General features: G+C 44.3%; 1 protein-coding gene across 1 annotated transcript in view; it reads right to left on the bottom strand.

Moving 5' to 3' along the window:
• AGBL4 (AGBL carboxypeptidase 4) overlaps nt 1-23,697 on the bottom strand; it is a 2,019,815-nt gene that overhangs the window by 27,461 nt on the left and 1,968,657 nt on the right. The window contains exon 11 of the mRNA XM_040360525.1: nt 13,054-13,144. Within this exon, the coding sequence (XP_040216459.1) occupies nt 13,054-13,144 (91 nt within the window). The remainder of the gene's footprint in view (nt 1-13,053; nt 13,145-23,697) is intronic.

Raw genomic sequence — 23,697 nt, 5'->3', positions numbered from 1 at the left:
TTCAAAGAAGATTCGACGGATCAGCGAAAGTGTACGATGCTGCAATCATAATTTTCCAGTCGAATGTTTCGCCTACAAGCTATAGAAGAATTCTAATGTATGACACTAGTAATAATTATATTTATTAATTAATATTACTAGTCAAGCAACAATAGAATTTTTCTATAGCCTATGGGCCAAGCATTTGACCGGAAATGTACAATTGCGGCATCGTACAGTTTAGCTGCTCCGTCAAATCTTCTTAGAACTATCAACAGACACCATAAGCCTTCAATGACAGATTCAATGTTTTTCGATGCTTTGTCGAATCTTCGTTGTTGAAATGTCAAGTTAGTTCTAGCTATTTTACTGCTCCTCCTCTTTGGTTACAATCAGCAAATAACATTCATCATCATCATTATTTTTATTGTACTTCCCCCACCCAATTCCAGCAGCGATCTTTTCTCTCTATAATGTCAAATCTTTTCTCTCTATAATGTTGAATCTTTTCTCGCTATGTAGAATAATCTTGGACTAATAGAGTTAAGATTAGGCACATTTGACCGGCGAAAACGAAAATAAAGCATTTGTTTATGTCGGATATTTCGGTTTTCGCATTCTGTGCATTCGTTTTCGTTTGTTAAAACGATAACGAAAATACCTGAAATTCGGACGAAAATGCATTCGGACGAAAACGAATGCACATGTCTACCACACAGACGATCGGAATTTCTGATAGGATTTTTTAAATCGGGAAAAAAATAAAACATGTTCTATTTCTAAACTCCGACGGGAAAAAAGTCTGATGGGGCCGACACACGGTCACAATATCAGATGAAAAAATTGCGTCTGACTTTTTTTCATCGGAAATTCCAATCGTGTGTACAAGGCATTAGGCTTGTCTTCCACTTTATTCTTTTGGCAGGTAAAACATTTCATATGCTGTACAGTATATGTGTTTCAACCTAATTTAGCTTTAACTATAAATACAAACCCACCAATAACAGAGTGAAAAAGAGTTAAATAATTCAGGACTATATATATTAAATGATTTGCATCAGTAACATAAACTATACTTCTGGCCAAGCCTATTTTGTCCTATAGCTATTTGAACAGATGCAATTGCAATTATAGGAAGCCCGTCTTGGAATCAGATGTGTTCTGCAGAGGATTAGAGCTGGGAAATACAGAATTAACAGAATTATTTAGCCCATGTTCTTCTTCTGCCTGCCGGTACACAGCTAATTCCGCTTTCCCAATGACAAGCAGCGGGGGGTACAGTACAGAGGAGCGCGTACAGTGCGTGGGCACCGAATAGTGATGACTCTCATCTACTGGGGCTCTTTGTATGCATGTTTTATCATCAAAACATAGCCTGCTACCCTGTGTCATGAAAACACACCGTGCCCTGCAGCCGCACTGAACTCTTATACGGGCACAACAGTTACTGAAAGTTTTCAAATTAAAGAAACATTTTGATTATTAAGGCAAAGCATGCTGCAGAGAGGTTGCTTAAAGAAGACCTTGGGTCTAATGGAAAAGCAGAATAATGTTTTATAATGAGAAGCTGCTAACATCATGAAATATGACAAATTAACACTTTATTGCATTTCCTTGCTACAGGGAGAGCTGCTAATGTTCGTTCCAGGACATGCCACCCTTAAAACTTTGAGTTTCTTCAGCCCATCCTTTCTCTGTACTAGAGCAGTGGTCCATATTATACAGGACTTTATTCATTTTGAAAGGGCTGCCTAATTCGACGTAAGGCACCTCACTGCATGAAAATGTGCTGCTATCGTGCGGCCCTCTGGATAGGTCAGAGTAATGCACCTCAATGCCTGAAAATGTTGGTCCTGCTGCATTTCTTTGCAATACACATTGAAGAGAAAGTTAGAATAATATCCCCCAACAATGATACCAACGACCCCAATAAAAACCCCAACAACAGTGCCAGTGACCACAATGATAACCCCAGTAATGCTGCCAGTGACCACAATCATAGCCCCCAGCAATTGTGCCAGTGACCACAATAATAACCCCAGCAATAGTGCCAGTGACCACAAAAATAACCCCATCGATTGTTCCGGTGACTCCAATAATAACCCCAGCAATGCTGCTAGTGACCCCAATAATAACCCCTAGCAATGATGCCAGTGTCCCCAATAATAACCCCAGTAATGCTGCCAGTGACCCCAATAATAACCCCCAGCAATGGTGCCAGTGACCACAATAATAACCACAGCAATGGTGCCAGTGCAATATAATTACATGGTAAGAATATTAGAAGAACTTCCTGCAGGCCAATGGTCTGCTGATTCACCTGAAATAAGTACAGTGTGATCCAATTAACTCAACAAACCAATACAAGAACCTTGTCATAAATACATGAAAATGTAATACAAAATAAATAACTATAAATCCAATTCTTTAAAAAAAAATCAATGCAAGAGTGATGGTGTATAAGGAAATAAAGAAAAGTCCACAAATGTGCAAAACATTTACTTCCCATGAACACAAGCCAAAAAACACAGTTCCAGAATGGCTCCAAAAGAGAAAGGAAAACCCCCCTAAACATCCAGTAGTAGTAAAGGTAAAGGTGGCTGCTTATAATTAAAAAAAAATCAATGCAAGAGTGATGGTGTATAAGGAAATAAAGAAAAGTCCACAAATGTGCAAAACATTTACTTCCCATGAACACAAGCCAAAAAACACAGTTCCAGAATGGCTCCAAAAGAGAAAGGAAAACCCCCCTAAACATCCAGTAGTAGTAAAGGTAAAGGTGGCTGCTTATGGGAGATGATTGGCTTTCAAACAAATGAAAATCCAGAAGCACTTTAGGGGATAAACCCCAAATAAATCTACGATTAAAAAGACAATCTTTGGCCTCTCAACTTCATTCTCAATACATGGGGGCATACAGAACATAAAAAATCATAGCGTAGTATGTTAATTTAAAAAGTTTATTAAAAACATAAAATAATTCACTCACATTTGAGAAGAAAATGACAGGCATTTCAATATCATAAAAGCTGCAGATAGCAAAATGTCAGCAAGAAGTTCCTTCTTGCTGGCTGCCGCTGTATGCTGTGACGTCACGTTAGGCACTTCCCTACGTGTTTCGTCATACGTTTGCTGTCGTCAGGAGTGTAAGCCATAGTACAAAAGCTTTATTGAAAAATTATGAAATAGCAAAGCAAAAACGGAGCATTGCTTTTGCACCAATGCTTGATCCTATTAGTAACCTTCATTCTGCGTTCCTTACAGCTTAGTTTGAAAGTAATGCAAATGATGGACCGCTATATATCTGGATGATGGGAGGAAACCAACACAGATACAGGGAATACAAACTCCATGCAGATGTCATTCTGGGGAGCCTATGCTAGCTTAAGTAGAACTATAAGCAAAACAAAGAGTAAGGGAGGGTTATAACCCCTGTCAGATTTATTTTTAAAAGTGTCCCATTGTGAAGATTTCCCTTCACTTCCTGTCCCATAGACAAACAGGACGTGAGCAGAAATCCCTGAAAATGTAATTCCTTGGGTACCCCAAGGTCACCAAAATAAGCATCCCCATTGGATGATTTCCCTTCTGTTATTTTTCTGGGGACAAACCAAAATTTGGGAATTTCTTTTACTTTCACTTTCAATGATAATGGAAAGAGTAGGAATTAGAGGTCAACCAATATATCGGTCGATATTTGGCCTTTTTTCAAGAAATTGGCATTGGCCGATTACTATGCAAACTATGCAAAGTGACCGCACCCCGTCGACCCACAAGTGTTCCTCCTCCCTTCCCCACACTCCATTGGCAGAGTAGCACTGGCCAGATCCGCTGAGTGTGTGAAACTGACATATGTAATTGAATGCAGAGAGAGAGGTAAAGGGCAGGACCCAAGGTGGGCGGGACCCAGCAGCTATAAAACACAAGCCAATGGGATGGGATCTGGGCGGGCCGCTACGTGTATGTGAACCTGCCCCCTTTCTTAAGCAGCACAATCATTGGCTGGTGTTTGCTAGCTGCTGGGTCCCGCCCACCCTCGACATCACCGCTGAATTTTGACAGCTGGCCTCTCTCTGCATTCAGTTACATATGTCAGTTTCACACAGTAACACTATATCAGCTCGGGGTAAAACCTGCCAGTGCCAATCAGTGCCACCTGCCAGTGCCAACCAGTGCCACCTGCCAGTGCCAACCAGTGCCAAACCTGTCAGGGGTTCTAATCCCTCCCCACTTTATCCACAACTAAAAAAAAGTTTTGCCTTTTGCTATACTTTAACTGCTGCAACAAAGGAGACTCACCTCTACTGCTGCTGCTTTCTCTATAGAATAAGCAGAGAACAGGGACATACATGGCTATGGCAGGTGGGCGGAGCCGGCAAACCAGATGCAGAGATTTCCCTGCCAGAGTTCCCAAAAAAAATACGAACCCGGCGAGTTCTTTAAAAGACTCTCAATCACCACAGTCAGTAGAGGAAGGTAATGATTTTGGCGGTGGAGGCTTTTCTGACTCTTTCATAAACTGCACAGACTCGTGCCAGATAGTCTTGTGTTCCACTTATTGATACGCAATGCTAAGAGATGTGTCAGCACCATATTGCTGGCATAATAGAATCTAGTTCATAAACATGTATTTCTGTGCGACGACAGACAAGGCCTGACCTTCCTGTAATTGGTTTTCTGCAGTTGCAAGCAGAGCGACCCTAGTGTTAAGCAGAATTATCAGGATAATTAGCAAGTCGGCGAGGAGAGAAAGTTCCCATACTGTGCACCCTGCATGTTATTAGAGGGATGGCAAAACAGGCTTTTCACATCTAATGCACATATTCCCGTGTACAAAAAGCCAGGAAATAATAGCTTGTAGATAGCAAATATGATTGAATGACTGTGAAAATCTGCTAAGGAACCAACGGCATTCAGTGGAAAAGCACAATTGTTAATGATTACCGGATCATCCATAGCTTTGTATTGTTTCTATACTTCTATTGCTGTGAACTGTATATTGGGAGCCATCATTTGTGTCCACACTTATCCTGTAATGGAGATATATTAAGGCAGGCTTTGTGCTGATTATTTATTGTGAGACAGCCCAGCACAAATTGCAATGAAAGTCTATGCCACACATGTCCCTCTTACTTCATCAATTGTGGGTGTAAGGGCAGCAGTGGCACCGCTAGGAACATTGATGTAAGCAACAGGCAGCACCCCGGTAGTCGTTGTTTAACAGGAGTAGCGATACCCCCGTAGCTGAAATTTTGGGTTGTCTGTCACCCTGCCCAGCCCGGTGTTCTGACGAGAAGGGCCCCCTGTCGGATAATGCCCGCCCTGGACTGCGCAGGCATAGCACATGTGCAACAGGTAGAACAACGGAGCCGCCGAAAATCTCCAAAGTATTTTGACAGCTGACAATATTCATCAGCTGTACACGGGGCCTGTGCAATCAATACGACATTGTGTGGCGCGCTTCCGATGCTCGTGCAACTCTGCAAGGAGCGGGTTATTCATTGAACATAGCAAGGGGCGATATAAGCATAATAAATATTTACTGTGCAAAGTATTAAAATTGCTTGTGTTATGTAGTTACATAGCCCCTGCAAAGCCGCCCACCTACATTGAACTAACCGCCCTTATCAGTTCATGCCATCATTGTAAAATACGGCTTCTTCTGTAGGCATTACACACTTCTCAATAATACATGTATGTAATAATACTTGCTATGTTCAACGATTAACCCCCCCCCCCCCGAAGCGTGCAGGAGCATGTGACACAATGTTGTATTGATTGTGCAGGCACCGTGTATGGTCAGCTGTTCAAGTTCCGAGATTTTCGGCGGGTCCGCTGTGCTCCGTACTGCACAAGCGCTGCACCTGCGCAGTACAGGGTGGGCATTATCCGACAGGGGATCTTTCTTGGCACAACACCGGCATTTACCTCTCAAACACTCAGAGACATAGAACAGTCCAAATGCTTTGTTTTTTTTTTGTTTTATTGAGGGGATTGAACTTGGATGGAGTAAAGGAAATATCCGATGCCCAGTACAAATGGTAGACAACTATAATTAGTCCAGTATATACTCTCCATTTCTCCTCCTGCACATCACTTTGTCTCTAATCTTCACTCCTTTCTCCTCTAGCACATCTCTTCCTCTCACTAATCTTCAGGCACAGCTAGCACAAAGTGGTTAGGCCTGACACTGGTTAAGCCAGGCCTTTAGCAACTGCCCTTTGCAGGCAGGGAACGCGGGCCCCTATAGTGTAGCAAATAGAAAGCCTCTGGTGCTAGCTGTCCTATACGCTGCTACTGAGCCCAGTAACCCATCTTCAGGCCCTGCCAGCCCTCCTGGCTGCAGCTGCCTCTTTCCACTGGCCCTTCCACCACAGTCCATGATTTAGTTCTGCACCCATCTAAGACTGCAAGCTCCCAGTCCTCTCTGGCATGCCTCCCCAGTCCTCCTGACTGTGCCTCACTCACCAGTAGGGATGAGCCGAACACCCCCCCCGTTCGGTTCGCACCAGATCCTTCGAACAGGCATAACGTTCGCATGAACATTTAGAACCCCATTGACGTCAATGGGACTCGAACGTTCGAAATTCAAAACTGCTCATTTTAAAGCCTAATATGCAAGTTATTGTCGGAAAATGGGTTTGAGAACCCGGGTCTTGCCCCAGAGAACATGTATAAATGGAATTTTTTTTTTAAAACGGATGTTTTTTCTGGAGCAGTAATTTTAATGATGCTTAAAGTGAAAAAAATATCCTACCTGCTGGGTGTCTATAGTATGCATGTGAGGTGGCACGTGTTTAGAACAGTCCCTGCACAAAATTAGATTACTATAAGAAAAAAGTCATTTAAACTGCTTGCGGCTTTAATGTAATGTCTGGTCCCTGCAATATGGATGAAAATCATTGATAAAAATAGCATGGGTTTCCCCGCACTCCCCCCAGGTCATTACAAGCCCCTTTGGCCCTATATACTTTGAACAGCATTGTACATGCGGTGCAAACAAGACAGGCACTGTAGGTTTGTTGTTAAATAGAATCTGTTTGTAATTTTGAACTGGTACTTTTTTTAAAGTGTAGCTCCAGCCATAAAATCTATTTTTAAGCTTTTCTGAAAACATAGAGAAGAGTTACCACCCCTGTAAACATTTGTTTTGCTGTCTGTGTGCATCTGTTCAGAAGATTGCAATTCACTTTCTGTCCCAATGACAAATGATTTTTTTGAAAATTTGTTTTTTTTAGTGAAACAAGGATTGGTGATAAAGCATCACTGGACAGGAGACACCTCTTACAGAAGAGAATTTCCCTTCCTAGGGGTAGATTTCCTCTCACTTCCTGTCTTCTCCTTCCGTTTGCAAGTAGGAGTCGTTTGTAAGTTGGATGTTTGAAGGTGGTGCTGGTGCCACAACACTGCAACCCCTCACAGATACTCTAGTTGGAGTGCAGGAATGAGCCCGCTGCAAAGTATTCCATCAAAAATTGTAATTACACGCCCCTGTTAAACAGGGGCAGAAAAAACAATTTGGGTCTTAGGCACTGGTGCTGGTGCCACAACACTGCAACCCCTCACAGATACTCTAGTTGGAGCGCAGGAATGAGCCCGCTGCAAAGTATTGCATCAAAAATTGTAATTACACGCCCCTGTTAAACAGGGGCAGAAAAATTGGGCCTTAGCCACTGGTGGTGGTGCTCAGAACCAAAAATGTTCTTACAAGCTATCAGCATGATCATTGAGGAGGAAAGGGATAGTCACTCAGCATAACAGGATTGTCACTCAGCATCAGCATAGACAGTCTTGAAGGGATCTGACATTTCAAAAAAAAATATTCAGTTACATCAGCATCAGGTGCTTGGTAGCTGGTGGTGATCCAAGCCTGATTCATTTTTATGAAGGTCAGTCGATCGACCGAGTCGGTGGAGAAGCGCACCCTGTGATCGGTTACAAAGTCTCCAGCAGCACTAAATGTGCGTTCTGAAAAAACGCTGGATGCAGGACATGCCAGTAGCTCAATTGCGTACTGTGCAAGCTCTGGCCAGTGATCCATCCTCAAGACCCAGTCAGCCAGAGGATTTTCGGTGGGAAAGGTGTCCAAGTCTGATCTTGCCCCTAGGTATTCCCGCACCATGTAAAACAGACGCTGGCGATGGTTGCTGGAACCGGTCATACCTTGGGGCTGCGGACTAAAAAATTGTCTGAACGCATTAGTCAGACGGCCACTTTCTCCACCGCTCCTTCTGTGACTGACCGAAGTCTCAGCAACACGTTGTCCAGGACCTGGATTTTGTAACCCCCCAGTCTCTGGGAACGCATTGCACAGACCTTTCTGCAAGGCCTCCCGAAGATGTTTCATCTTCTGCTCCCTCTGCGCCGGCAAGATAAGGTACGCAACCTTATTCTTGTAACGTAGATCAAGGAGAGTTGCCAGCCAGTAATGATCCCTCTCCTTGATAGCACGAATACGAAGATCCTCCTGCAGGCTTTACAGGATCAGGGAGGCCATACAACGTAGGTTTGCTGAGGCATTCGGTGCGGAGTCCTCTGGGTCACTGAGGACGACATGATCCGCAGCCACCTCATCCCAGCCACGTACAAGTCCATGGGTTCCTTGGGACTGTAATTGATCCCTTGAAGACTGCTGCTGATGCTGAGTGCTAGGGTCCACCTCCATGCTGACACAATCCTCCTCCTCCTCTTCCTGTGTGATAGGTGGGCAAGCAGGAACACTGTCTGGATAAAGGGGGCCTTGAGAGGTAAGGAAGTCCTCCTCTTCCTCCCTCTGTTCTGCCTCAAGGGCCATGTCCATTATTCCACGTAGCGTGTGCTCCAACATGTGAATAAGAGGGACAATCTCACTGATGCATGCACTGTCACTGCTCACCATCCTCGTGGCCTCCTCAAATGGTGACAGGACAGTGCATGCATCCCTGATCATGGCCCACTGGTGTGGAAAAAAAAACAAGCTCCCCTGACCCAGTTCTGCTGCCATATTGGCACAGATACTCATTGATGGCCCTCTGCTGCGTGTGCAGCCGCTGCAGCATGGCCAACATAGAGTGCCACCTGATGGTCACAGATTAGGCGGTTCTTGGGCAGGTTGTATTCCCTTTGAAGGTCTGCCAGCCGAGCACTGGCATTATATGACCGTCGGAAATGCACACAGACTTTCCTGTCCTGCTTCAGGACATCCTGTAAGCCCGGGTACCTGCCCAAGGACCACTGCACCACCAAATTAAGAACATGAGCAAAACAGGGCACATGGGTCAGTTGTCCCTGTCGCAGGGCGGAGAGGAGGTTGGTGCCATTGTCGCTAACCACCATTCCTGGCTTAAGCTGGTGTGGCGTCAACCACCTCTGAGCCTGCCCCTGCAGAGCTGACAGAACCTCTGCCCCAGTGTGGCTCCTGTCCCCCAAGCACACCAGCTCAAGCACCGCATGGCGGAACAACCTCCAACACTACTGTACCTTGTCCTGCGTCCTTCCCAGCTGCCAGCAGAGTCACCCAATGCGCCATGAAAGATAGGTAACGTCCCTGTCCATGCCTGCTGGACCATGAGTCAGCTGTAATATGCACCTTACCACTTACCGCTCTGTCCAGCGAGGCATGGACATTGCCTTCCACATGGCGGTAGAGAGCCGGAATCGCCTTCCGTGAGAAAAAGTGGCGTTTGGGAACTTGCCACTGAGGTACCGCACATTCCACAAACTCATGGAAGGGGCAGAATCTACCAACTGAAAAGGCAGCAGTTGAAGTGCTAGCAATTTAGCTAAGCTAGCATTCAACCGCTGGGCATGTGGATGGATGAAGAGAACTTCTTTCGGCGCTGCAGCTGATGACTCATCGGTTGTTAAGGATGTGGTGGACGGCTTTCCGGCCCCCTCCTTAGCAACCAGTTATATACAGTGTAAAAAAATGCAAATCGCTGCAAAATTTCTGTAAAAACCTGATACTTGCGTTCTGGATGCAGGTCCATTGAAGTCTATTAGGCTTGATTCACACCTGTGCATTTTTAGTGCTTTTTGCAAATTTGTACTACATATGAAACCATGCTAAATGGACTGTAGTGCAAATCTGCAAAGAATGCAAAAAGCACTAAAAATGCATAGGTGTGAATTCAGCCTTACATGCAAAATGCTGCATTTTGCGGGAAAAAAAGTCCAAGACTTTTCCAAGAACGCAGAGGCACAAAAATGCATTGATGTGAACGTGTTCCATAGAAAATTCCCTGCATTTCTGCAAAATGCATTAAAAAACGCATTTTTTTCAGTGTGAATCGAGCCTTAAGATTTGTTTTACCCTTAGGTGCAAATGGGTTAATATCTTCACATAACAGAGGGGATGCAAATGATTTATGAATCTAAAGTTACAACCACTTATTAGGAAATCAAGGAAAATAAAACCAAAGTATTCTGCATTAAAGTAGCAACTCAAAGTGACCATCTAGATTTAATCTTTCACTGATTTCATCCAAGTAAACTGACATTTGATTGGTTACAAAGTTTTTTTCCACCCTTTGCACATTAATTATATACATAAGGTATTGCTGTAGGATGCCACTTACTGACCTTTGGTATGGGTTTGTTATTGTTTGCTGCTGTAAATTGACCTGTTCTACCCATAGATTTGCTATGTTGTCATCTCCTTTATTTCAGTGGCCCATTCTCCTATTACGTATTGCCGAACTACCCCACCATGAGCTCCAAATACAAGCTGAGGTCTCATTATCTGCCTGACTCCAATAACTTAGCCTATAAACGGACATTACAATTGGTGAGGTGCCGTGTAATTTCAGAGACCTCTATAACTCCAATAACCTATTCATGAACTCTTCTATGTTCACAAGTTTCACCTTAGATTTCTAGTCAGTAATAATTCCTGCTGAAATGCCAGAAAAAAAACACACACACAGCTTGCACAGCTGGCCACAAATAAGACTTAGTGTAGGTAATAGGGTCAGACAGAGCGTTGTGCCCTCTATCAGTGAACGGGGCGGCTTGGGCGGTATGTGTGAGGCGCACAGGATATTCTATTCACTGTCTGTATTCATTACTGTAGTTCCATACTGACTGTTCATCCGCTGCACGCCTCACCGATCAGCGTCTCCATTTCAGGTTTTATTTCCTAACAAGTTGTCCATAGAAGCAGCAATACAAAACTCCTGTAAACTCTTCTTGCAAAAAAATGTGCTAGAATAATATACAGTATCTCACAAAAGTGAGTACACCCCTCACATTTTTGTAAATATTTTATTATATCTTTTCATGTGACAACACTGAAGAAATGACACTTTGCTACAATGTAAAGTAGTGAGTGTACAGCTTGTATAACATTGTAAATTTGCTGTCCCCTCAAATTAACTCAACCGCTGGCAACAAAAGTGAGTACACCCCTAAGTGAAAATGTCCAAATTGGGCCCAAAGTGTCAATATTTTGTGTGGCCACCATTATTTTCCAGCACTGCCTTAACCCTCTTGGGTATGGAGTTCACCAGAGCTTCACAGGTTGCCACTGGAGTCCTCTTCCTCTCCTCCATGACGACATCACAGAGCTGGTGGATGTTAGAGAACTTCCAATTAGCCATTTTCCCTCTCCAGTGTCATCTGAATTGTTAGTGTTACAAGGTCTCAACTCGCTAGGTTGAACGGAAAAAAAGGAATAGTGTATACTAGGCTTAAAGTGGTTGTAAACCCAGGTAGGAAAAAAAAACAAAAAAAACAAGGACCTGCAAGACAAAGGCATAATGAACTAGTATGCCTAATACTCACCTGGTATGGAAGCCCCCGCTGCGGTGCCCGTACACAGCACCGGCTGGTGACATGTCGTCCTGGAGTTACTTCCGGGTATTGCGGCTTCGGCACTGTGATTGGCCGGAGCCACGATGACGAGTGCGTGCGGGAGCCGCTGGTAACGGCACACTCACCGAAGCAACGGCACGTACGTGCCATTGCTTCAGTGCGCATGTGCCAATTATGTCGGCACATGCAAATACAGGGGATATCTCCATTCAGGTTTAGGAAATATCCAGGGTAGCTACATGTAAACCTTATTATAGACTTACCTGTAGCAAAAATTGTGTTTTAAGGGTTTACAACCACTTTAAAAGGAAGTAAACTTTCTTTGCAAACTTTTACCTATAGGTAAGCCTATAATAAGGTCTATAGGTATTGAAAATATCTCCTAAACCTGTACTGTTTAGGAGATATTTCCAGTGCATGCAGCCAGTGACATCACTGGCGCATGCACTCTGAAGGAACGGCCCATGGGTGCCATTCCTTCTGACCCTGTGCCATGAACGGCATGTGAGTGACGTCATCGCGGCTCCATCCAATCACAGTGCTGGAGCCTGTGAACCCGGAAGAAGCTCCGGAAGAGATGTCGACCGTGACAGCGGTGTGCGGGGACTGCTGCAACAGCTTCATTATAAAGGGGTGTTCCAGGCTTTTTTTTATGTTTATTAAAAGTCAGCAGCTACAAAAAGTGTAGCTGCTGGCTTTTAATAAACATACACTTACCTGTTCCTCGGTCCAGCGACGTGCCACTGGGAGCTTCGTTCCGGTCCCCCCCTTCACCGTCGGCATCTCCACTGCAACTGTGAGCACACGGCCGGGCACCCACTGCACATGCGCGAACAGGCAGGCGATCGCCTGGGACTTGTCACGTGTCCCAGGTGATCGCCTACAGGAAGGGGCCACTAAAAGGCGATATGACGTATCGCCTTAGTGGTCCCTGGGCAGAAGGAGGAAGTGGGACAGGAAGTCCCACTCCTCCTGAAGCCCCCACTCCCCCCCCAAGAACTCCGCTTTAAGGTAAGTATTTCATAATGAGCTAGTATGCGATGCTCCTTATGCCTTTGTCTTGCAGGGTTTCTTTTTTTGGGTTTCTTAAGTTTGTCTCTCTCAATCCATAAGTCCACAAGATCAGTTTTGGGTGTACTGACCCCTGTAATTGATTTGTTTACACACGTATACATGCCGGTGCATCCAATATGGAAAGGCTAATTATTACCCCATGAATGCGGCCCACTATAAATGTACAAACGTCTTTTAACATCTGTCAATAAAACATTATGTATTGCATACCTTGCTTGTGGTCTAGAAAATCCTGATGTTTCACCATTCAGCTGGTAATAATCCTTAAATGTTCTTGCCACATTTCTTCCAAACTTCATATCTGAGATTAATAGTTAAGGAATATTTTTGTTCTTGTGTTCCTAAAACAAAATTTACTGCCAGTTAGAACTGAGTAAAAAATAAAGAATACAGAACATACTTATAGTCAGTTAGGATAAGAAAATATTGTAAATGCCAGACAATATTATCTAGCTCATGCAGAAAATTAGGGAGCAAATATAAGACCTGAACCTCAGAGAAAACTCTAATGCCCTGTACACACGACCGTGTTTTCCGATGGAGAGGAGAGCTTTTGGCCAGGAATCTCAGCAAAAAAAGAGAACCAGCTCTCTTTTTCCCCGTCAGGATTCCAGGCGGACGTTTTCCTGGTGGAAAATGGTCGTTTTTGGCAGTTTTCCTGTGGGGAAAAAGACCGATGGAGAATACACACAGTCGTGATTCCCGAGGAAAAGCTCTCATCGGAGTTTTCCCAATGGAAAAACCGAAGGTGTGTACGGGGGAAAAAGTAGAGAACAGGTTCTCGGTTTTCCTCTCGGGATTTCCGACGGACCTTTTGCCGTTGGGAATCCCAGTCGTGTGTACAGGGCATAAATCTCTAATGGAAACACATATATGTAAACTGATTTACCTACTAATAGTTTTCGCTATATTTGCCCTGCTGGACTTGTGATCCAGACAATATTGCCAGACAGCACAGCCATGTTGGGGAACTCACTTTTTCCCCCCTGCAGTTAAGGAATATGGTTAGACAGCACCCACCTGCCCCCAACCTGATGGTTGGACCCTAAAGGAACATCACCATATTTCGGAGGTATTCACTTTTTTTTATTTCTGCTTCGGTATTAGACAGGCAGCATAACACAAAATAGACTGACAAGTTAAGAATGTTGGGCCACCTATCGGTCTATTAGACAGCCCAACAGCCAACTGCATAACAGGCTGAAAATGCTGTTGCTGTTGCTGTTGTTAATTGTAAGACAGTGTCAGCCTGCAACAGGAACTGCTGTTACTAACGGTTCTGCAAAAACTATAAGTCTTTAGGTGTGTAGGCAGGTTGAAGTATGTGAGCCAGCACCTGGCCCAGACAGGGGAAAGGGTTAAGTGTTTCTTGCTTAGTTCCCAGCTTTTGGTCCTGGCCAGCCCACCTGTGCTATAAAAAGGGAGAGGCTGAGGTCCAGAAAGGTAGGTTGCAGTGGGTCCAGTGAATTCCAGCATCACCTGTAAGCGCAGTTGTGGCGCTACTGAAGAAACTGGGGTTTTCGGGAAGACATCCAAGTCATGGACAATGTCGCCATGGACTCTCACCTCCTGGAGGTATACCTGGGCCAATACATTATTCTGGCCAGTATTAGGGAAAGGACGTTGTTCATATTGAACTGTTATCCTGAATCTCTCCAGCAAAGATATGTCCCGTACACACGGTCGGAATTTCCGACAAGTAAAGTATGATGTGAACTTTTGGTCGGAAATTCCGACCGTGTGTAGGCTCTATCAGACTTTACCTGTAGGAATTTCCGCCAACAAAAATTTGAGAGCTGGTTCTCAAATTTTCCGGAAAAAAATCCAATCGGAAATTCCAATCGTCTGTAGCAATTCCGACGCGCAAAATTCCGACGCATGCTCGGAAACAATGAACTTAATTTTCTCGACTCGTCGTACTGTTGTACGTCACCGCGTTCTTGACGCTCGAAAGTTCAGAGAACTTTTGTGTGACCGTGTGTATGCAAGCCAAGCTTGAGCAGAATTCCGTTGGAAAAATCATCCAAGGTTTTTCTGACGGAAAATCCGATCGTGTGTACGTGGCATTAGATTAACCATTATGTGCCTAGCCTGAAGTTATTCAAAGGGGAACATGTTGGTTCTGGCATACCAAAAGAACCAGGGTCTGTAAAGCACTATGGGGTATAGCAATAATTTCAAGACAGAAGAAACAATGATAACAATTGCAATGATTGCAGTAATGACAATGGAAAAGGAACAAAAAAGAAGACAGACAAGAAAATCAAGACTTTAGTGCAAGGACTAGCTTTTGAAGAAAGATGAATTTTCTCACCTGCCCTTGCTAACCAACCAAACGACTGTTATCCTGAGGATTTCCATAACTATTTACGAATGTCCATGGAATCTTTTGAGTTAGTGCTGCAACTAGTTGGACCTCTCATAAAGAAGACAAATTAATTGATGCGCAAAGCCATAAGTCCTTAACAGATATTTACAGCAACTCTGAGGTTTTTAGCAACAGGACGAAGTTTAATATAAGACCAATAAGGGATTAAAGCACAGGATACCAGAAAAGACCAAAATATATAGACTTTGTATCTCTACTCACAGTCACAACAGAAGAGGACCTTTAGGCCAGACAAACACTCTGGATAGCAGGAAGCTTTATGCCACGTACACACGATCAGATTTTCCGCTCAAGCTTGGCTTGCATACACACGGTCACACAAAAGTTCTCTGAACTTTCGGCCGTCAAGAACACAGTGACTTACAACACTACGACGAGACAAGAAAATTCAGTTCAATGCTTCCGAGCATGCGTCAAATTGTTTCCGAGCATGCATTGGAATTTTGCACGTCGGAATTGCTACAGACGATTGGAATTTCCATCTGAAAATTTGAGAACCGTCTTCTTTTTCAACGTCTCTCAAATTTTTGTTTTGGCGGAAATTCCGACAGGAAAAGTCAGATGGAGCCTACACACGGTCGGAATTTCCGACCAAAAGCTCACATCAGACTTTTCTTGTCGAAAATTCCGACCGTGTGTACGGGGCATAAGGCTAGAGTGACCAGACATCCCCGGTTTCAGGGGACAGTCCCTATATTGAGGACACTGTCCCCGGACCAAGTCTGTCCCCGGTTTTGTCCCCGGATTGGATTTAAACAGGGGCTGGGGCAATTTCAAAGACAGTCAGTGCAGAATTTAAAAACAAAATAATTCTGAATTACACCCGCCCCCCCCGCCCCGCCGCTCCTACAAGCTTAGGAGGGTGCATTTATTTCCATTATCTATGCCCCCTTCTGATGATCATGTGCTGGTCGGAGCGAAAGGAAATATTTCTTCAGCTCCGCTCGCATTTTTTTCTGCCTCAGCTCAAGTCCCGGCCTGCCGCCTGCCTGCTTATCTCCTTGCCTTCCTTGGCGGAGTGATCTTCCTCCGCTCTCCATCCTGTAGTAGCCAAAAGAATAAGACTTGACAGGCTGTGAGGCGGGTGGCAACGGGCAGAGGGTCACTGATTGCCACCATTATTAGTATAAAAATAAATAAATATGTCCCCAGATTTAATTTTAAAAATCTGGTCACCTTACTTTAGGCCCAAGGCTTGCTCTCCCAGTTTCCACAGCAACAGTAAACCACCGGAAAAAATGAACCCACAATAGTGATGTACCGTAAAGGATATTGTAATTTAATATAAAAAAATGCACTTACAAGAAATGTCATTCAAGAAAGTTAAAAAGGTGACGACGTCATTATTTGATGAAATGTACGTCGGGTAAGGAGACGTTCTGATGCGTGGCGTTACGGTCCATGAGGACGGGCGTTCGTACAAGCCGGCCGGCTCACCTTTTTAACTTTCTTGAATGACATTTCTTGTAAGTGCATTTTTTTATATTAAATTACAATATCCTTTACGGTACATCACTATTGTGGGTTCATTTTTTCCGGTGGTTTACTGTTGCTGTGGAAACTGAGCCCTGAGCCTGTGAGGTTGGAGACAGTTCCGGTTTAAAGGCCCTGGCTGGGGTTCAGCCGCAAGCCATTAAAGCTTATCTGTCTGGTAAGCGTGTCATTTATATGGTGCTCCCTATCGGTGGTGGTTCTCTCTTTCCTAATGTGTTATTATATGGTCAATTTTCAATTTATTACGGTACATCACCATTGTGAGCCTTTTTCCTTTGGGATTTCTATACCATCTTTGCCAATTGGGAGGATCCTCACCCCTGATGTCGATGGTGGTTCCAGTGTAAAGACCCTGGCTGGGGTTCAGCCGCAAGCTTATTATGCTTGCCTTCTGGTAAGCGCACATCTCATTAAGTTTTTCACCGGTGGTGGTTACGTTTTGGCTTCACTGCATTGTTTTTTCACAATTAATATTCCAAGCTAATTGAGGACTTTTGAATCTTTGGACGTTATTGCTTGGTTTTGTCAATATTGAATATCAATTTCAATTCTCACTTATTAGTGCAACTATAATCTTTTTCCTATGTACTTTTGTGTGTATATCACATTTTTTGTTGCAGCTCACTTTTATTTAGATGTTTTAATATTTTAGCGCGGTAAAACTTTTTTGTCTACAAGGCTTGCTCTGTTCTCCAGCACAGCACATTGTCCTCAGGCAACAGATCTGGGAGCAACCAAAGCTCCAGCAGTAACATACATCTTATCAAGCAGAGCCTGGGAGACAAGAGAGCTTTCCCAAATATTTATACCTATTCCCAGCATGCACAACTGGAAATAAAGCTCCTAGTGCTTGGCCAGTAAGACATAAATATATTTAACTTAAATTATTGTACCATTTTCAGGGACTGTCAGGAAGGTCATCTCAGTATGGAAGATGGTGTTTCTGTAAGAGCATTTGTGCGCAAGCACAATTAGTTTGTGGGTGACCACATACGTGAAAATGATTGATTTTGAAGGTATGACCTTGACTTGGAACACAAATTTACCCACAATGCTTTGGGGTTGACTCACCTTCATCTGACAATTCATTTTAAAATAAGCAGTCAATAATTGCCAGCCATTCATTTATTATGTCTTTTGTTTCCTCATTTAGAAATCACTCCTGCAGATTCTTTTAAATAATCATAAGATGAGATCTCAATTAGCTATTAAATCAGCAATGTGCCCCACATGCCAATAATATTGATTTATTTTTAATTACCTTTGTGAAGGACTCTTGCCGATTACTTAACTCATGTAGTTAATATCGTTTATAGATATTCCGGGAGCTAGTGCTTTGTTGTAGTGGCTGGAGATTTGTATGGCCAGCAGCCTGAAAAGCGTGAGCCATGCAAGTTTTTTTAATCACAAAATAAATAATTAAAAGTAGCCTCTATCTTTAATTCTTATATAAAATCCATAACAGCTGGTCATACGTTTTCAAATCGTTGTAATATGGGATTCAGCCAAATGTAAAGATTCCTATTCTTATAAAACTCCCTGCATAAACAAAAAACATTTTTTTAGCTTCTTAAAGCAGAACTCCAGGCAGGTTTAAAAGACACAAATTAGAGGAGCTATGTTACATAGTACTATAGATACACAGTAGGTAAGGTTGAATAAAGACAACAGTTCATCCAATTCAGCCTGTATGTCGATAATCATTTCCCATATCCCTGTATATTGTGGATTTACATCCAAAACTATCAATAATTTCTGCCGACACCACAGATTGTGGAAGAGAGTTCCACATTCTTACCGCCCGACAGTGAAAATAAAACCTTACGCAGCTTAAAGTGATATTAAAGTCTTGTTTTTTTTCTAAAATAACAAACATGTCATACTTACCTGTTTTGTGTAGAGGTTTTTCACAGAGCAGCCTGGATCCTCCTCTTTTCAGGTCCTACGATGGCACTCCTAGCTCCTCCATCCTGCCAGTCCCCCCACAGCAAGCAGCTTGCGGTTGGGGCACTCAAACAGGCATACTTTCGAACCGTGGCTCTGTGTCCATTCACACACGGAGCCGCAGTTCGGCCCCACCTCCTTCGTCTGCCGATTGGCTGACTGGCAATGATTGACAGCAGCGGGAGCCAATGGTTCACTCTGCTGCCAAAGGCCAATCAGGAGTGCGAGTTCCCGTAGAGCCAAGGCTCTCAATGACATCGATGGATTGAGGATGTGGGCATAGGTAAATCTTGGGGGAGCTGTTGCACACAGAAGGTTTTTTTATCTTCATGCATAGAATGCATGAAGGTAAAAAAACTTGTGCTTTTACAACCACTTTAAGGCTAAACTGCTTCTCTTCTAGTTTCAATGAATGGTCGTGTCTCTTTTCACATTACCCAAGACTGAATAGTTTTCTTCCTACGCTGGGATCACCATTGAGGTATTTATACACTGCTCAAAAAAATTCAAGGAACACTTTGAAAACATATCAGATCTCAACGGGCAAAGATCTCATGCTGGATATCTATACTGATATGGACTGGGTAATGTGTTAGGAATGAAAGGATGGCACATCATTTGATGGAAATTAAAATTATTCACCTACAGAGGGCTGAATTCAAAGACACGCTGAAAATCAAGGTGAAAAAATTATGCAGCAAGCTAGTCCATTTAGCTGAAATTGCAAATTGCTGCAACAACTAAAAATGGTCCTCAGTAGTTTGTATGGCCCTCAAGTGCTTGTATGCATGCCTGACAACATCAGGACATGCTCCTAATGAGACGATGGATGGTGTCCTGAGGTATTTTCTCCCAGATCTGGACCAGAGCATCACTGAGCTCCTGAACAGACTGAGGTGCAACCTGGCGGCACCGCATGGCCCGAAACATAATGTCCCAGAGGTGTTCTTTTGGATTTAGGTCAGGTGAGCGTGGGAGCCATTCAATGGTATCAATTTCTTTCTCCTCCAGGAACTGGCTGCATGCTCTCGCCACATGAGGCCGGGCATTGTCGTGCACCAGGAGGAACTCAGGACCCACTGCACCAGCGTAGGGTCTGACAATGGGTCCAAGGATTTTATCCCGATACCTAACGGCAGTCAGAGTGCCATTGTGTAGCCTGTAGAGGTCTGTGCGTCTCTCCATGGATATGCCTCCCAGACCATCACTGATCCACCACCAAACCGGTCATGCTGAACGATGTTACAGACAGCATAAAGTTGTCCACGGCTTCTCCAGACCCTTTCATGTCTGTCACATATGCTCAGGGTGAACCTTCTCTCATCTGTGAAAAGCATGGGGCACCAGTGGCAGACCTGCCAATTCTGGTGTTCAATGGAAATGCCAATCAAGCTCCAAAGCGTCCGGCAGTGAGCACAGAGCACACTAGAGGACGTCAGGCCCTTAGGCCACCCTCATGAAGTCGGTTTCTGATTGTTTGGTCAGAGACATTCACACCAGTGGCCTGCTGAAGGTCATTTTGTAGGGCTCTGGCAGTGCTCATCCTGTTCCTCCTTGCCCAAAGGAGCAGATACCGGTCCTGCTGATGGGTTATGGACCTTCTACAGCTCTATCCAGCTCTCCTAGAGTAACTGCCTGTCTCCTGGAATCTCCTCCATGTTCTTGAGACTGTGCTGGGAGACACGGCAAACCTTCTGGCAATGACACGTATTAATTTGCCATCCTGGAGGAGTTGGACTGCCTGTGCAACCTTTATAGGGTCCAGGTATCGCCTTGTGCTACCAGTAGTGACACTGACCCTAGCCAAATGCAAAAGTGTGAAAAACAGTCAGAAAAGACGAGTAGGAAAAAAAAATGTCAGACACCTGCACCTGAAAAAACATTCCTGTTTTGGAGGTTGTCTTATTGTTGCCCATCTAGTGCACCTGTTGTTAATTTCAATTAACAAAGCAGCTGAAACTGATTACCAACCCCCTCTGTATACACCCCTCCCCCTCTGCTACTTAACTGACCAGATCAGTATCCCAGGAGTTCTGATTCAAAAGTGTTCCTTACATTTTTTTGAGCAGTGTGTATTGCTATTATATCTCCTCTCAAGTGTCTCTTCTCCAGGGGGTATAAGTTTAATGGTTGTATATGTTCCTTATGACTGAGGTCCTCCAGCCCCCTTAATTCATTGACAATTCATTTTGTTGCCCTTCTCTGGACTCTCTCCAGTTCCAGCACATCCTTCCATGTGCCGAATCGCAAAAAGTGCTCTAGTCAGAAAGGGGGTAAATTCTTCCAGGGCTGAAGTGGTTAAATATGCCCATTTGATTATAAACTTGAACTGATGGTGTGATCCAAAAAACAGTTGAACCAGTTTCAGGCCTGAGAACAAAACATGAACCTGTCTTGCAGATCCAATGAATGAAGTAGGGTTTCCTGAGTAATCTGGCCTGGATTTGCTTGCAGTACAATCATTTGTACAGAGCATGCTTTTCTCTAGAAACGGTGATGATAAGCACTGAGGCCATACAGCTGCAGTCTCTAAGTAATAGTTCCGCTTCGCCGCTTTCCGTTTTTTCTCTTCTCGTCTTAGCTCAGTACAGAATTCAGTGATTTAAAGCTGAGAGATCACATGGGATACAGCAAATTCCAAATTATTTATTTCTTTGAGCTGGAAGCTGATCCAGAGATTATTTACTGCAAATGGGGATGAGAGTGCGAGCGCAGGGATTGTGGGGAGAGGGAGGAACAGATTGATTGGGAATTTTCAATTAAAAGCAGCAGTCTTTTAAAGGAGATTTAAGGTTTTAGCACGGAAATAATAACTCTCAGCTGAGTACGGGAAGGGAGCACAGTTGTCGATGTTGAACAAATTCTGCACACCCCCATGTTTTTAAATAATGCTCTCCAATCAAAGTTCATGTCACAGAATTGAGCTTGCGTGATGACTTATCATCGATCGCAATGGAGCTTGTTTTATGTTTGCACACATCCCCTGATTAAGAAGTAAAAAAAAAGTGCTTTATGGGAAAATGTTCTTACATATCTTGAACCATTACCAAGGATGCATATTTCCAAAGGAACCTTAAAGGGGTTGTAAACCCTCAAGGATTTTCACCTTAAAGCGGATGTCCGCTCAAAAAAAAATATTAAAAGCCAGCAGCTACAAATACTGCAGCTGCTGACTTTTAATATTAGGACACTTACCTGTCCTGGAGTCCAGCGGCGTCCTCAGCAGAGGACGAGCGATCGCTTGTCACTCTGCTGCTCCCCCCTCCATCCACGGTGAGGGAACCAGGAAGTGAAGCGCTTCGGCTTCACTGCCCGGTTCCCTACGGTGCATGCGCGAGTCGCGCTGTGCCCGCCGATTGGCTCCCGCTGTGTGCTGGGAGCCGAGTGTTCCCAGCACACAACGGGGGACAGACGGGATGTCAGAAAAAAACTGTATTTTGCCCGTGACGTGTGGCTGGAAGTGGGTGCAAATACCTGTCTTTAGACAGGTATCTGCACCCCCCTCCCCCTGAAAGGTGTCAAATGTGACACCGGAGGGGGGAGGGTGCCGATCAGCGCGACTTCACTTTAGGGTGGAGATCCGCTTTAATACATTCTATGCATTAAAGGGGTTGTAAAGGTACATTTTTTTTTCCTAAGTAGCTTCCTTTACCTTAGTGCAGTCCTCCTTCACTTACCTCATCCTTCCATTTTGCTTTTAAATGTCCTTATTTCTTCTGAGAAATCCTCACTTCCTGTTCTTCTGTCTGTAACTCCACACAGTAATGCAAGGCTTTCTCCCTGGTGTGGAGTGTCGTGCTCGCCCCCCAAGTTTCTTAGCTGGAATTATAGTGTGCAGAAAAAAATTGGCAGCTCCATTGCTGAAGTTGCCTCAAACTGCTTCTTTAAAAGAGGGTATAAAGTTGTAGGCAGGTGCAGTCTACTTTCACCACAGAAGGTAGTGTTTGGCTGCAGTGGCACTGTTGCTGGAGTGGAAGTCAGGAGGAACGAGGTTCCTCTATGGTTTCCTAGGTCACTTAGGAAGCAAACCTATTGGATGCTGCCACCTCATGTGACTCAAGCAGCCATCCTGGCTCAGGTAGAGCCTATTTAAGGCCCTGGCTCACAGGTTTTGGCACACTTTGATGAGTGGACAGAATAGGAACATGTACCCCATCTGTGAGGGACAGTAACAGTGCTAAAGAAACGTTCCTGCCAAGGAGGGTAAGTGTTGAGTCTCATCAGTTCTGACCGACTCCCGATTGGGACCAGATGGACAGGCTGCATTCAGTCCCCTCTCAACAGACGCTGTCATTCCAGCTGGAATCTACCCTGCCATGCTACTGAACTATGAGCATGCATAGCTGGGTGGCTGTCTAACCAGGCTTGTTGTGAACTGTCGCTGCATTTCTATTGCACCTGCTGTAAATTACTGTTTCCTCAACACGCTGTACCCCACCTTTAAACTGCCAAGGGTTCTGTGCAGTAAAAGCATCTGGGTCCCCTTTCAGTGCCCATCGCTTATGGCCCATATAGAGCTTATATAGAGCTTTATATAGAGCATATAGAGCTTATATAGAGCAGAGCGTCTTTTACCAGACCATAGCAAACCACCTTTTATGGGTCTTGTTGGTCAGTGTGTGTCTTTAGTTACATAGCTGGGGTTCTACCCTGCATCTGCCATCTTATCCTAGATGCTGCTTTTCTTTATTCATCTGCTATGACCAAATGCATACTATGCTATTTGCTTTAGGTATGCATGACAGCATAGGTGTGCGCAAGGAGTGTGCCAGGTGTGCCTAGGCACACCCTAATCCTGAGGTTGGCAACCCCAGTAAATCGTGATCTACCTGCTGATCGTAGGCAGGTGACAGGTAAACCGCAATCCTTCCTTGCCGACCCCCCGAATCTGGACAGGAAGGGCAGCGGGGCTGGGATATAGTGGAACCGATCTGTATTTTCCTCCTGCAGAAGCTGAAAGTAGGCTTCTCCTCCTCTCCCTCTCCCCAACATTCAGCTGCTACAGGAGCAAAATACAGGGGGATTGG

The sequence above is a fragment of the Rana temporaria genome, chromosome 7 (assembly GCF_905171775.1).
Source record: "Rana temporaria chromosome 7, aRanTem1.1, whole genome shotgun sequence".
In the NCBI taxonomy this organism is placed as follows: domain Eukaryota; kingdom Metazoa; phylum Chordata; class Amphibia; order Anura; family Ranidae; genus Rana; species Rana temporaria.
This window is presented reverse-complemented; position numbering and strand designations above follow the sequence as displayed.